This window comes from Lissotriton vulgaris, chromosome 8 (genome assembly GCF_964263255.1).
Source record: "Lissotriton vulgaris chromosome 8, aLisVul1.2, whole genome shotgun sequence".
NCBI lineage: Eukaryota > Metazoa > Chordata > Amphibia > Caudata > Salamandridae > Lissotriton > Lissotriton vulgaris.
The window spans coordinates 1167679282-1167694417 of NC_141696.1; the positions used below are offsets into that span (position 1 = coordinate 1167679282).

At 42.4% G+C, this 15136-nt stretch overlaps 1 protein-coding gene across 3 annotated transcripts in view; it reads right to left on the bottom strand.

Annotated features, from left to right (window-relative positions):
• Positions 1–15136, bottom strand: part of DGKH (diacylglycerol kinase eta) — a 749224-nt gene that overhangs the window by 201726 nt on the left and 532362 nt on the right. For all 3 annotated transcript variants that reach the window (XM_086935028.1, XM_086935027.1, XM_086935026.1), the window contains exon 16: positions 8548–8679. In XM_086935028.1, the coding sequence (XP_086791154.1) occupies positions 8548–8679 (132 nt within the window). The remainder of the gene's footprint in view (positions 1–8547; positions 8680–15136) is intronic.

A 15136-nucleotide genomic window follows, 5' to 3' on the forward strand; every position in this document is an offset into this window, starting at 1 on the left:
TGACGGAACCGTTCCGTCATGACTACGCCCGCGCAAGGCGGAGTCAGCACAGGCAGGGAATACGCCCCGCACGCAAGGGGTTAAACAGGTGAGTCTTCAACACTTTCCTAAACTGGAGCAGCGTTGAGGCAGTTCTGCTGGATAAGGGAGATGCTTTTCCAGACCTTGGGGGCACAGGCTGAAAAGGCGCTGTCTTGTTTTTTCTATTTTACACTTCTTAGTCTTCAGTCTGATAGTATCCTGGCTGTGGGTGTGTAGAGGTCCAACAGAGATAGTGAGCTTGTCTGCAACATAAGCAGGTGCGCTAAGCAGTGACGGGCCAGTAATGGGAACTAATGGAGTCTACATATTTCTTTAGGCCCTGGATGAGACGTGCTGCGCCATGTAGGATGCCTCTAAGAGGTGCCAGGGTTGAGTCTGGGAAGCCTCAGAGTAGGACCTAATCACCATACAGATGCACGATTAAGAAGACTTATACAGCAGTTCTGAAGTCGCTTTCTGGAAGAAAAGTACCTTTAAAGAGATTTTGCATCAGGGCATCTTTGCTTTTTGGTATTATGTTCCTGGAGGGTGAGTTTGGTGTCATGGGTGAATCCAAGTGACTTTGCATTCAGCAAAAGTGGAGGGGTTCAAAGTCTTCCAAGTTCAGGTCAACGAGCCAGGTTTGTAATGTATCTTGTTTGTTGTCCTTGGCAAATAACAAGAATTCTGTCAAGGCTAGGATGAGCTGCAAGAAGAAGCTGAACACCAAGGTGTGGATAATATACAAGTTGTATTAGAAGTATTGGATATCTGAAGAAGAGCAGAGTTTCAAAAAGAGTTGTGTATCATTGGCACATTGGTGGTGAATCTTCATACTGTTACCTGTAAGTAGAGCACCAAGTGGCACTATGTAAAGGTTGAAGATGACAGGAGCCAGTATTGAAAACTGGTGGGCTCCATAGGTAATAGGGATCTTTTGCAGCCTGGAAGTTCACATGTGAACAAACTGCTGTAGGTTGGATAAATAGGAGGAGAACTAGTGGAGGACATTTCTACTGAAGCCCATTCAATACTCTGTGGTGTGTAGGAGGGGGGATGAACAATAGTTACTTACCTGTAATCTGTGGTTCTCCAGCATTGGTGTCTTTCACAGATTCACATGCCTAAATCATTCCCCATCGTCGGAGTGGGAGTCCCACGGTACATAAAAAAAGCAATAATATGCACATAACAACCAAAAACCTTAGTAATAACCAACCTGGAAGTAAAGTAGCCCTAAGAAACAAGAGCAAAAACTTCCACACTGACCATCCTAGTCATTTTGTACAGACCAAACTGCAGCCAATCAGGCGACAGCACCCACAAGAATGTTCTCCCCAGAGGCTCAGGCTCTCAGATTTTCTCGCACAGGAGTGAAGCCAACATAATCGCCTGAGGAGCCTCTGAGGGGAGGTGGGCGGGTGCATGTGAATCTATGAAAGACACCCCAATACTGGAGAAGAACAATAGTTACTTACCTGTAATCTGTGGTTCTCCAGTATTGGTGTCATTCATAGATTCACTGAATCAGAGTAGATAGCAGTACAAATCATAATGTTTGTTAGACGCTCTTTGTATCACAGTAAATATGCAAACATGCATTTCAATTCAGCATGAGCAGAATCTTAAATGTATATAAATACAATAATGGTGCCAAATGCATACTTGGCAAAAGAGAATAACATGTAAGAATAAGCGTCTAAAAAGAGCATAGTGGAGGAGGGAGAACAGAGGCTCACCTTATTTGAAAAGATTGCGGCGAACTGCTCGTCCCACTCAAGTATCTGCATCCCTTACAGCGTTACAGCGTTCAAACAGTAATGTTTGGTGAACGTGTGCCTGCTGGACCAAGTTGCCGCTCCGCATATCTGATGAAGAGGCACACCAGTAAAGAGAGCGGTGGAAGAGGAGACCGCTCTTGTAGAATGTGCTCTTGGCATAGAGCGTAGAGGCCTTCCTGCCTGTTGATGACACAGACTAATTGTTGAAGACATCCAACGGGCTATAGTCTGTTTGGATACAGCGTAACCTTGACGTAGCCTTCCTTATGTTATGAATAGCTGATCTGTTTTCCGCATTGTTGAACTTCTTTGGAGATAGAATTTGAGACATCTCCTGATGTCGAGGGACTGCAAAGCTCTTTCTGCCGCTGTTTGCGGATTTGGAAAAAAGACTTGATCGTGAATGTCTGAATGCCGCTGACCCTTCTTGCGGACGTCAGCGCTAAAAGTAAAGAAACCTTCCATGAAAGGAACTTGAGATCCACTTTATGAATAGGTTCAATGGGGTGACGCATGAGCTGAGCGTGAACCACATTTAAATACCAGGATGGAGGTGAACATCGAATAGGAGGAAACATTTGGAATAGTCCTTTGAAAAATTGCGGAATTATTCTAGCAGAATAAAGAGAGTTAGAGCCATCCTGACGGAATCTCGAAATGGCTGCCAAAAATACTTTCAGCGTGGAATGAGATAAACCCGATCTAGCCAAATGAAGAAAGAACGGCAAGATCTGTTCTGGCTTGGCATGAATTGGATGTAAATTGGCAGAGTGACACCAGACACAGAATCTCTTCCATTTGAGCTTGTAGGTCTTAATTGTGGCAGGTGATCTAGCATTGGCTAAAACCTCTTGACAATCCGCAGGGATATATAAATGTGCAAACTCAATGTGTTGAGGAGCCAAGCTGCTAATTTCAAGGAGGCTGGATCCGGGTGACAAATTTGACCCCCTTGAATAGTCAGAAGGTTCTGTATTGGTGGAAACTGAATGGGATCGCACTCCGAAAGGAGGAGAAGTTAGGTGAACCAGTATTGGCGAGGCCATCTGGTAGCAATCAGAATGAGGCGACACGGCTGTCTCTTCATTTTGCGGATGACTCTGGGAACCAACGGAATCGGAGGAAAGGCGTATGCATAAATCTGAGACAAGTTGTGATCCAGAGCCCAATCCCAAATCTCCTGGGCTTGCTGGGAGAGAAGGGACGATTTTGTACCGCCCTGTTTGTTTAAGTAATGCATATTTGTTGTATTGTCTGTTTGAATTAGAACCGAGGACCCTTGGATGACAGTTCAAAAGGACTTCAAGGCCTAGAAAATGACTCGCAGCTCTAGGAGATTTATGTGCCACTTCCTTTGTTGCACACTCCACTTTCCGTTGACAGTCATTCCCTGAAGGTGTGCACCCCATCCTTCGAGGGAAGCATCCGTGGTGATGGTTAAATTTGGTACTTCCGCCAGGAATGCACATCCCTCTTGCACATTTTTTCCTTGAGTCCACCAGTTAAAGACTTTTCTCATACGAGTAGTTATGTGGATAATGTCGAACGACCCTGAAACCTGCAACCACTGGAGGTTGAGTTCCTCTTGTAAAGGTCTCATTCGGAGACAACAGTTGGGAATCAGAGGGATGCATGATGAGATCATCCCTAGGAAAGATTTGAACATCCAAAATGAAACGTACTCTTTTTGTTGCAACAGGCGAGCCATCTTGCAGATCTTGTGTTGTCTTTCTTTTGAGACGAAAGCCTGAGCGAGAGGGGTGCCCAATGTGGATCCCAAGAAAGACTTTCTTTGAGATGGAATGAGATGGGATTTTTCAAGGTGAATGGAGAGACCCAGAGACTGGAATAGAGACAGGAACCTTTGAACATGAGCGCTTGCTGCTGGGAAAGAACTGGCCTTGATAAGGCAATCGTCCAAGTATGGGAAGATTTGAATGACCTCTGAGCGAAGATGTGCTGCCACCGGAGCTATAACCTTTGTGAAAACACGGGCCACTGAACGAAGTCCAAAAGGAGAGAACTTTGAACTGAAAATCCATGCCAGTCACTGAATCGTAAGAATTTTCTGTGCTTGGGGAGGATCGGCAAATGAAAATAAGCGTCTTGAAGGTCGCGGGTGGCCATGTGATCCCCCATAGAAAGAAGTTGGAGTATTTCTTGAAGTGTTATCATTCGGAAGGTCAACTTCTTCAAGTATTTGTTGAGGGCGTGAAAGTCGAGGATGGGACGCCATTCCCCCGATTTTGTTTTTATGAGGAAAAATCTTGAGTAAAAACCTGTTCACCATTGCAAGTAAGGAACTTTTTTGATCGCTCCCTTCTGTATCATTGATTGTATTTGGGTGAACAACTCCTAGATATGAGCCGGAGGCGGGCCCTTGGGAGGAGAATTTGGGGTGGACTTTCACAAATTCTAAATTGTGTTCTCTGGCCACTATACCCAGGACCCACTTGTCCGTAGTAATTGCGGACCAGTTCGAGAAGAATCAGGATCTTTTTCCTCCAACTTTTGACCGGGGGGAGGGCAGAGATGGTGGCAGGTGGCATGTCTCACTGTTTTTTATTGGAATCTCATCCGCGGTAGGAGGACTTCCTTCTGGACTGCTTGTAAGATTCCCGCTGTCCGTAAGATTGTTGTTTGTAGGGTTGGTGCCTCTGGTTCGATTGAGAGGTGTGATATGACCTTTGTTGATTTTAATTTCCTCTGTTGGAAAAGGAACCACGCCCTTTAGCCCCTCGAAAGGACGATTGCGAAACTGCAGACTGCCCAAAGATCTAGCTGTTTCAGTGTCCTTTTTAATAGCCTGTAGGGCCTGGTCAACATGCTGGCCAAAAAAAAACCTCGCCATTAAAAGGCATGTCGACTATCTTGGTCTGGACCTCCTGGCGAAACGATGTGGACTTTAGCCATTCCTGTCTCCTCAAAACAGCTGCACCCGCTAGCTGTCTAAAACAAGTAGATGCTACGTCTACTGCTGCGTCGATCATCTCTGCTGAAGCCAGTTCACCTTCTCTCAATATTTGCTTTGCTTCAGTTTTCGCCGGTTCTGGTAACATGTCGATGTAGGGGAGATGTCGGACCACATTTGCCTGTCGTATCTCCCTAATATCGCTAGGGAGTTTGCAGCTCTTACAGTGGTTGCTGCCATCGTGGAGACCTTATTCCCGATGGAGTTCAAACGCCTGCCATCTTTATCAGGTGGAGCCGAAATAGGTGAAGAGGGGTTCCTGGCCCGTGTTCGTGCCACTTGAGCAACAACCGAATCAGCCTTAGGTTGCCTTATTAGGCATGCAGGAGAATTGTCCGGTGCCTTGTACTTTTTGTCTAAGCGGGGCAATACAGCCGGAAGTGTAGCCATAACCTTTAAACCTTTTTTCCATATGAAGTCAATGATGGGAAACGTTTTGACTCGCCTTCGCGGCTGATCTTTAAAATCATAAAGAAAGTACTCGTCTTTCTTTGTTTCCATCGGGATTAGGAATTTTTTAGTCGCTCTTTCCATGAGGAGATGGAAACCTCCGATGTCTACTGGAGGCGAATTAGCCGCAGCTGGAGCCGAAGTGGACGGTGTCTGAATTTGGTAGTCATCCCACTCCGACAGACTAGATTTGTCATCCACCTCTCCTTCCTCTCTATCCTCATCCGTGGTGTTCGCTTCCTGAGAATGATGAGATGGTGCTGGAGAAGGTGGTCTTGGAGATCTGAACGTGGATGTTGAGGCCTTAGGCATCAGAGTGGATGGGAGAGATGCCGCCGACTCTGATGGAGGAAAACGACGATAGTAATCGTCTAACATGTATTGTAAATTATTAAGAAGAGCCAAAGGCATTTGTGCTGAAGGCGCCGTGGTAGGAGCTTGACATACAGATTCAGAGAACTGTTCCTCCTCTGGATCCCCCTCTTGATATTTAATAAGTAATTCAGATGGACTAGTAGTGGTGCGGAATCTGCCGTCTACATCTGATTGCTCTTCATCTTCATCTGATTCCAATTGGTCAGGCAACTTAAATGTGATAGAGTTTGTAAAGATGAACCACGTCTCTCAAGCAGAGAAGGTGATGAAATCGGTTGGGCAAAAGAGGTTGTAGATGGTGTGGAAGACCATACTTGTAGTGCGGTACAAGTCGATAAACGTGTCGTCGACGGTGCCGTCGTCGACGGAGTTGGTGTCGACGAGTCAGTCAACTTAAGTGCTGGTGTAATCTTCGTCGATGATGTTTTCGCCGCTGAGGCATCCTTCGTCGACTATGTCTTGGTCGACGACGCAGCGTTCGTCGACAATGAAGCAGTCGACGAAGAGGCAGTCTTCGTCAGCGGTGAGATCTTCAACATCGAGGCAGTCTTCGTCGACGGAGCACTTGTCGACGGGGTAGTCTTCATCGACGGTGGGGTAATCGGCGGTGGGCCAGTCTTCATCGACGGAGCACTCATCGACGGAATCTTTCTTCCTTTAATAATCGACGACGGAGGGTCGACGATGGAGGGCATTACCTTCGTCAACAAGATAGGTCTTACTACCACAGAGACCAGCTTTGACGGCAAAGAGGCTGACGACATTATCATCTTAGGCTTAGGAGATGAAAAGGTGACTGTCGACGTTGAAGTAATGTCGATGATGATAATCGACGACGATGGAACCGACGACGACTCAGTCGACGGCGTAGACTTCTTCTGAGGAAAATTGTTCTCAGGAAGCCTCAGATGATAAAGACTTTCCAGTCCTTTTAGAGGGCGATACCGATTAATTTTTAGAAGGTGGAGAAACCTTTTTTCCAGAAGGCAAGCTAGAGCCCTTGGAGGGCTAAGTTTTTCTCAACACCTTAGCCCCAGTGGAAGATAGATCTTCCTCAGCCATCCTCTTTCTTGAGGATACAGATGACCCTGAAGCCACACTTCCCACTTCAGAAAGGGATTTGTCCTGTTCTTTAATCTTCTGTAGCCACAGAAGAAGTCGTCTTTCCCGGTCTCTGAGGGTCTTTTGAGGGAAGGTCCTGCAGATTTTACACTCTCTCACCTCATGATCAGGATAAAGGCAGTAGATGCACTTTTTGTGGGATCTTCTTTAAAAAGCTGAAGCTTTCCACAGGATTCACAAGGCCTGAAGAGAGATTTTTTAGTAGAAGACATCTTGGATGAAGAAATCCAGTCAGAAAAGTGAAGTACTGAGCAGAGCTCAGGGAGACTCCCTTCACACGACGTGCAGTCGAAAATCTGAGAGCCTGAGCCCCTGGGGAGAACATTCTGGTGGGTGCTGTCGCATGATTGGCTGCAGTTTGGTCTGTACAAAATGACTAGGATGGTCATAAGTGTGGAAGTTTTTGCTCTTGTAGCTTAGGGCTACTTTACTTCCTGGTTGGATATTACCAAAGTTTTTGGTTATTATATGCATATTATTGCTTTTTTATGTACCGTGGGACTCCTACTCCAACGACGGGGAATGATTCAGGCATATGAATTGATGAAAGACACCCCAACACTGGAAAAGGCCAATTATGTTGATGGCAGCTGAAAGGTCCAGCAGTAGATCATCTTCATCTGTGGTCAAGAGGGCATCATCTACAAAGTGTAACATTGCAGTCTCCGAGCTCAGCATGCTCTAAAGCCAGACAGGTATCGTGCAGAAGATGAACTGTAGGTAAGTGATGGGCCAATAGATGGTGTGGTCTTCATGGTCTAGTGTACATTTCTTTAGAATGGAAGCATCTGACCTTTTTTGGGAGCGTTTTGAGTGACGGAGGCATTGACAATGGTAATTAGGGGTAACAGAGTGTTCACAGAGAAAGCATTGATGATGAACAATGTTAAGACTTAATCTTCATAAGAAGTGGAGTTGAGTAAGACAAAGATCTGAGAGGGATAGGGCTTTGAAGGCTGAACATTGCCAGATTCTACAGGAAGGGGAGGGTGTAAATCATGAAGTAGGCTTGGTGTTGTCGATGTGCTATTGGATCTTTTGAACTTTTCACTGAAGAAGTTGTTGATGAAGTTGCACTTCTCTGTGGAGTGAGGAATAGGTGGTTCAAACAGGGGATTGATGCAGTGTTTGGCTCAAACAGTGTTCTTCTTCTGTGGGTGGCTTCCTGATGGTGCTGGTGTAGTACTTTGCTTTGGCTGATGTGATAAGCGGTCTCCGTGCTGAGCAGAGGGATTTCAGTATCCAGAGGAGTTTGGTTCATGCTAGTCTTTAGCAATGATCAGGATTTCTACATAGGTGTTTGTCGTGTTCTTGAAGTCTCCCTAGTGGGCTTATCTCAAATGTGAATAACACTTCAAACAAGCAATGTGTGAGAGGGGCTGGCCAGAGCCCATCTCAATCAAATGTTGTCTACATTACAGGAGCTCCAACAGACAGCTAATGCAGTCTTTACCTCAGACCCAATGGCAGCTAGGGGGCATATAGGCTGCTTTACACCATTTGGCTGTGACAAACTATTGAAATAAGGTGGACAAAATACAAAATAAGGAGCAGCTACCTTTAGATGGTTAGCAATAAACATTTCTTGTCAGTAAATTGGTTTACATAGTCTATGTCATTGCTGTATATATATAATAATTCGTTCTGGGTTCATGAATATAGAGTGAGAAGCGGAGGTGGCTCAATGAAGGTATGAGGGTGCGAGTGGGCGCCCATTATCTATGCCATGAAAATTAAATAGGTATCACCACATCTTTGGGTGATAAGAAGGACTCCCCCTGCACCCTGTTAATTATGAGAGTTGTGTTGCAGCTCCTGAAGGCTTACCCGAAAGGAACTCAGATTCTTTTGTGTCTTCTTCCTTTTCTTCCTCCTTGGTGTCTTCCTCCTCCTTCCTGTAATCTATTAGTGACTGGTTTACTTCTTGTTCCTGAGTATGGGCATTCTGCTCATCTACAACTACAAAGAATGGCAAAAAGAAATGTTATAGGAAAGCGTAAACTGTAAGCAGCACAAACGCCTTTACATTCACAAGGCTCATAGCACACAACTAGGCAGACTATTACATCTCAGGTGTATTTCAGTTCACTACAAATGTACAACTGGTTTTAGTAACAAAGGTACATTGATTGCCATGTTGGACAATGTAAAGCATATTAACTAGTCATAGTAAGAGTCGTGGAAGTGTGTACTGGCTAATTGCTTCAGAGGTAAATAATGTTCTTAAACACACAACCACCGTATTTTGCTCTTCAGTTTCTATGATCGTGCTCTAACACTAACCAACCCATGTAAAACCTATGTTGACTATTAATGCCATGAACTCTTGGGTGCCATTGTTAAAGCAGTATATATGCACATTTACTTTTTCGCCGTTTATTGTGGTTGACACATGAAGTAAATACATACAGGAGACTGTGTAAATATAGTGGTCACTTTGGAGACTTGTGAAGGTTATACCTATAATGTGAAATTCCATTCCCTGCTCTACTTACACAAACGTGCCCATATAGAAAGATATTTACCTGTAACACTGACTCGCCAGCATTGGTATCCTCTTGAATTAAAGCTACACACCACTAGAATGATGCCATGTAATTAGTAGAAGACCTTTCCACACCTTAATAACTGTGATGCATTCTACTGACTTGTAGTGGCTGTGAAGGGTGAGTTATGACGTACAAAGACTGCAAAACCCCCCAACACAATAGCGCCATTTTCATTTACAACAGTGAGAGGATGACACGACTGTGCCATTATAAAGAAGAATCGGAGAGTCATCCGTAACCTTAGATGAATGAATATGTTGGAGGACGTGTACTACAGGAGCAGAGTCCTTTGCTTTAACCTGGGAAGGTTAAGCACCAATTGACTTCGTTGACAATCCAAATATAAAGTAACATTTGTGGAATTTCCACATTTGCTCAGGGATACTTTGCAGGTTCCAGTAAAAGTGGTGTGTTCCAGTGTTGCACATGAAAAGCATTTACATTTTAATTTTCTTTAGGAAAGCCTCAATACGCTTTGGCAAAGGCCGAATTTGGATTTTTAAGACAAATGACAATTTGTTGCCGAATTTGGATTTTTAAGACATGACAATTTATTGCTTAGAAATAGATGAATACGTAAAACTGAATGTCTATCCCTCAGAACGGTAGAATCCTATGTAAATAGTACCCAATAAATCTTACAGCACTGCTGTGCTGCAATAAACGAATAATCAAGAAGGCTGAAAAAAACATAACAGATGTGGGATTCATAAATATTAGTTCACAGAAATCTTGGGCAATTTCTGAGAACTGCTTCATTCCAATGAAAAACACGAATTGTGGACCTACGGCCCGAGCATGTCACAAGCACCTCTAATGACAGTAGTAATAATGACAGCTACTTTCTAGGACAATTATTTCACAGACGAATGAGCGCTGGCTAGATAGAACAATTATACACTGCACGCTGCACATTCCACTCTCTCTAGGCACCGGTGTAATAATTCACTGAAGAATAAACGAAGGGTAGTTTCTGTACACAATGACGAATAGCTGAAAGATTTGTATGATCCACTGCCATTAAATGTAATAAAACTAAAGCACACTACTAAACCTGAAAAAAGGCAGTTCTAACTTAACTTAGTTTTTTCCTGGTCCTTACCCACCATCCATAGTTAAAGCTTCAGGCATCTAATCGCCGCTAACAGAGAAGTGAGTCTTGCTTCCTCTGATAAGCAGAGCCCTCTTCGGAAATGTATCATTAATATCAAATTTAAAATAATGCGGTAACGCTGCACATGGATTTATGAATACCGTGGAGCGTGGATTTTCACCAGAGTGCAAATGTAACACATTACTGTGAATTCTGCCTATCAGAATCATGGATAATTCAGTAAAACCACATTATTGCCCAGTTGCAAGCTGCAAAACTGAGAATACTGTTTATCCCGCACAAGTTTCACTGTTTAACTGGTAAGGGCAGCATGGCAAAACCCACATGCAGAGGTGTCACCATAATAAAGTCATTTTGGGTGAAACAAACCGTTACTCAGGGAAAACAAAGTTAAGATATAGAAGAGTTTCATGCTTTCATCTATATTCCATCAATATACGAAAGTGTGATACATGCTTTGATGGTGGACTAGCAAAGGAGTTTATGGCAAAGAGTATTTACTACACTGAAGGCCTGTATTATCCAAGCACAAAAGATCAAGAGTGGACGGATGAGAGTCTATTCACAATGCAGGGCCAATAACACTGGAGTCAAACCAAGCCCAAATATTGTCTATTTAGATCACAACATTTTGGGGTTGATTGCATCTCGGAATCCTGAAATACTCCCGTTATATTTGAGCACAGCAGAGATAGCTGGCTACCTAACACTTCACAAGGAAGGCTGCAAATGTCATTGGTGCTCAGCAGGCATGCCGGACTATCCATACATCTGAGGAGCACCTATATTACAGGCTGGAGTGGGAGAAGAAAGCTACCACACCCAATTAGAATCAAATATTTATTGATTGCGCATCAGCTATGGCTCAACATTTAAATAATATTAAATAAAAAACAATAAATTTCAAAATAAAACAAAATGATTAAAAACCAAGCATCGGGAAAGCCAAAAGAAAGATCTCGTATTTTAAATGTGTTAGCCCATCTTTTGCCTTTGCCAATGCTCGTTGTTGATGCTGAACAGCATCGACAATAAGAAAAAAATTATAGTTGCGGTGTCAGGATAAAAATTATTCTTGCCAATGCTGAACAGCATCAGTTTAAAGGCAAAAAAGCTAAAATGGCTAAACAATCTAATCACTCTGAAGGGTCTTCCTTCAATTATAGAACAGGCAGTGTGTGGATTGAAATGCCCGTCCTTTGACTTATGATACAAAACCTTTACATACAAGGAAATTCCATTGGTCATGAAGCATCAAACTAACTGTGACAGTAAAAAATGTACTTATGCCATTTGGTGTTCTATTAATGACATCCACACACGACAAAACATGCAAGTGAAGTGCAGAATATTATAAGGTAAAAGCAGAATGAAGTGCAAGGTTATCACAGTTCCACTGGTAACTCACTACCTGCCGAATGGTCATACAGAGAATGGCATCCAAAGGCAAATAACAGAAGCTTTAAGAGCACCTGAATAAACGTGGACCGATGGATTGTACTCAATAAGTGGTAGCCAGGAGGAATGAGACTGTTCTTAGCATTTGCCCTCGGCTAATTCTGATAGATCACTGTCAAAAAATATGCATTATGCATGACGGGCTGCTATGATAATGATTTGTTACATTTTTTTCGTACTGGTACTAGCTTTACTTCACCCTTGGGGTATTAGTTTTACAATGTTATATCCTTTACTTATATACATCTATGATGCACTCTTAGAAACCTATATGTCAGTTTCCATATACCTTTTATTTGGGACCAATATCAATTATTTCCCCTCTAAGGAGGCTGTGTACAATAGCATACCACTCTCATTCAGCAGACAGCACTTCTTTAAACATTTGTTGTAGAATATATTGTCAATCTCCAAAGTCAGTTGATATCCTCTTTCTCTTCAAATATATTGTTTCCTTTTTTTTTTAATATCCAATATTATACAATCAATGCCTTTTAACTTTTAAAACTTTAAAATAGGTTTTGAAATACATTTTGGGCACTTTACAACTTGTGTTATTTATTGGTTGCACGTACAGTAATCGAGGATTAAATGGCAGACTGCTGCAGCGTACAAAGCTACATAATAGTCCTTTGTTTTCTTTTGAAAGATAATTTATTTTCATTCTTGAAGTAAATTTGCTCAACATAACATAGTCATTGGTTTATCATGTAACATTTTAGAAATACTTTTCTAAAATATATATTTTGCACTTTCTAAAGTCTGTTCATTATCAGCATGTGGTTGAATCAAGGATAAAATGGCGGACAACTGGCGCATGCAACATTACAGAGACAACAGCTTGAAGGGAATCAATGCTCTTGTGGGATGTTTTGCACCCACACGTGGTATCTAACAAGGAAATACTCAGGAGTTGCATTACTTTTGTTTTTGTGTTGTTTTCCCCTATTGTTTAATGTAGCATTTCTGTTTTTTCAGAGATATGTCAGGAACAGACAAATCAGTTACTGCCAGCTCGGCAAGCTACTTAGTTAAGCCATCGAACGGTTTAGTATTTTATTTTTCTTTGTAATTTATGTCGATGAGATCTAGTTGGACCTACCTATTGTACTGACTTGTGAGGCTCCATTTTAGCTTTTTTTAGAGTAATGTCTAGGCCACAATTATCAATTACTGCCTACTTCTCAAGCTATTGTTGAACTTGGATACTACTTTTGACTGTTTGGCTATTCCTTGAATCGTATGCTATTTTACATCACAATGTTTACACCATGTGCACCTTATTAAATATCTTTGTAACTTTTGAAATCAGGTCCATATGGACCCGCATATGGCACTCAACTGTGAGGCAGCGGTTAGGTTTTATGACTCCTCTTAAAATAAATGTTTTAATAATTGTATTTGTACCTGCAGTGAGTTTAGTTATATAGTGTTCCTAATTTTGTTTGATTTTTAGAGGTGCTCATAATTGATTCCTTAAGCCGGACGATGACCCAGAAACATGTGCAGCAATGGGTCGAAATACTGACTTCCTGTACTAACCGAATGCGTTATCAAACACATTGGGAGCACAAATAATTTTGGATTGTGTCTTTGGTCACTTGCCTACACAATATTTCCTTGCTAATTACATTGCTATGTTTATATTAGCACTTGATCCCTGCATTGTTCCTTTTTAGAAATCTGTATATTTATGTTTCTAGTATTACTTATCAATATATTGCACTAACCTCAATACATTGGTCCATTTATTGATTGCCTGGCATACTGATTTAAAGAAGCTTAATAACGTAAATGTTGGTTAGCGGAACCATTGCTAGTGGCAAGACAATTAATGGCCCCAGCATGCTCAAACATGCATGCACATGATGCTGCAGCACATTTATTTTTACCTTTAATTTGTGGTTTAGTTATTAGTTTGATTTAACACCCTAAATTGCCTTTGTTATTCCCAGACAAGGGTCACTTGCTCACGGTGCAACAAGATCCCAGTTATACTTCACTGACAAGATCAAACAAGGCAGAATCGGTCCAGGGTTGCTTGTGTTGCCTCTGGAGGGCGCCTCACCAGGCAGCTCGAGATGAGACTTCCGATGGGGAGGAGGGTAGTATTGATTTGCATTTGAGGGGCATTATTGGGCAAAAGATAATGGCTGGAATGCTACCCACTGCAATTGCCACTGGTGTAGGCTCTTTACAAGCATCCTGTCCAAATACTTTTGTGTGTTTAAAAACATTTCCATTTCGCTCCCATCCACAGAACCCTTCGTATTGCACATACAGGAATAAGGGCGATCAAAGAAGAAGTCTCTGCTCAACCATAGGATAGCATCTTACTCAAACTCACGCTCTCTTTTACCCTGGGCCTTTCTCTGGGCATCCTCTGCAAATACACTTGAATAAAGCGTCCTTCCTACAACTGCACACTACGTTTCCAAAGCCTGAATTTACTATAATCTATAAGGTGAAGGAAGTTTTGAGAAAAAATTGCACATGCCCAGAGCCAACATAGTTTAATTTGTATAAGTCCAAAATAGATTTACAGCAGTGCTTGGCTTGTTGGGAAGGAAATCAAAAAACAGATTTTGAAAAATAAAGAACTTAAAATAAACGAGACCTGCAACTAAAACCAGTGTCATGTAAAACAAGTATAAAAACGGACTGCAAGGGAAATAACCAAAGTGGAGGAAAAAGATGGCCAGATGCAAATACGGATGACAGATTATTCTGTTGCTGTAGACTGCCCTTGCAAGAGTGAGAGCAGTAACATACTAGTGTGGAGAGAGATAGGCTCTGACCAGGTAGTCAAACAGCAAGGTCCAGCCGGTGCACATCCTTCATGCCTAGGTTTCATGGATGAGCTGCATTGGAATTAACAGCCCAAGATAGATAAAACCATCTCAAAGATGTTTGCAATGTCAAGGGGATATAAAACAGTCCGAGATAATCCTACGCCTGCATGTGTGCCAAGACTGCGTCATCACTGCACCCATTCTATTATACTCTTTGATAGAGCCCTATTGCTAGTTCGTGAGGAATAGCGATCTGTACTCTTCAACCTAGATCAGAGTTCTGACAAAGTTGTCCTCATTCCTCATCAGTTTGCATCATCTCCCTAACCCATCCAATTGCAGAAATATTGCAGTTTTAAATCAAATTCGGAATTTCAACCTAAGTACTTTTCCGACTGTTGAGTACAGCGAGTGCCCCATATCTTGTGGGAAAACCATTAACCAAAAATCAGAACTAGCTATTTTTTGGGACAAGAGCCATACAGAATGTTCTTGTATATTGG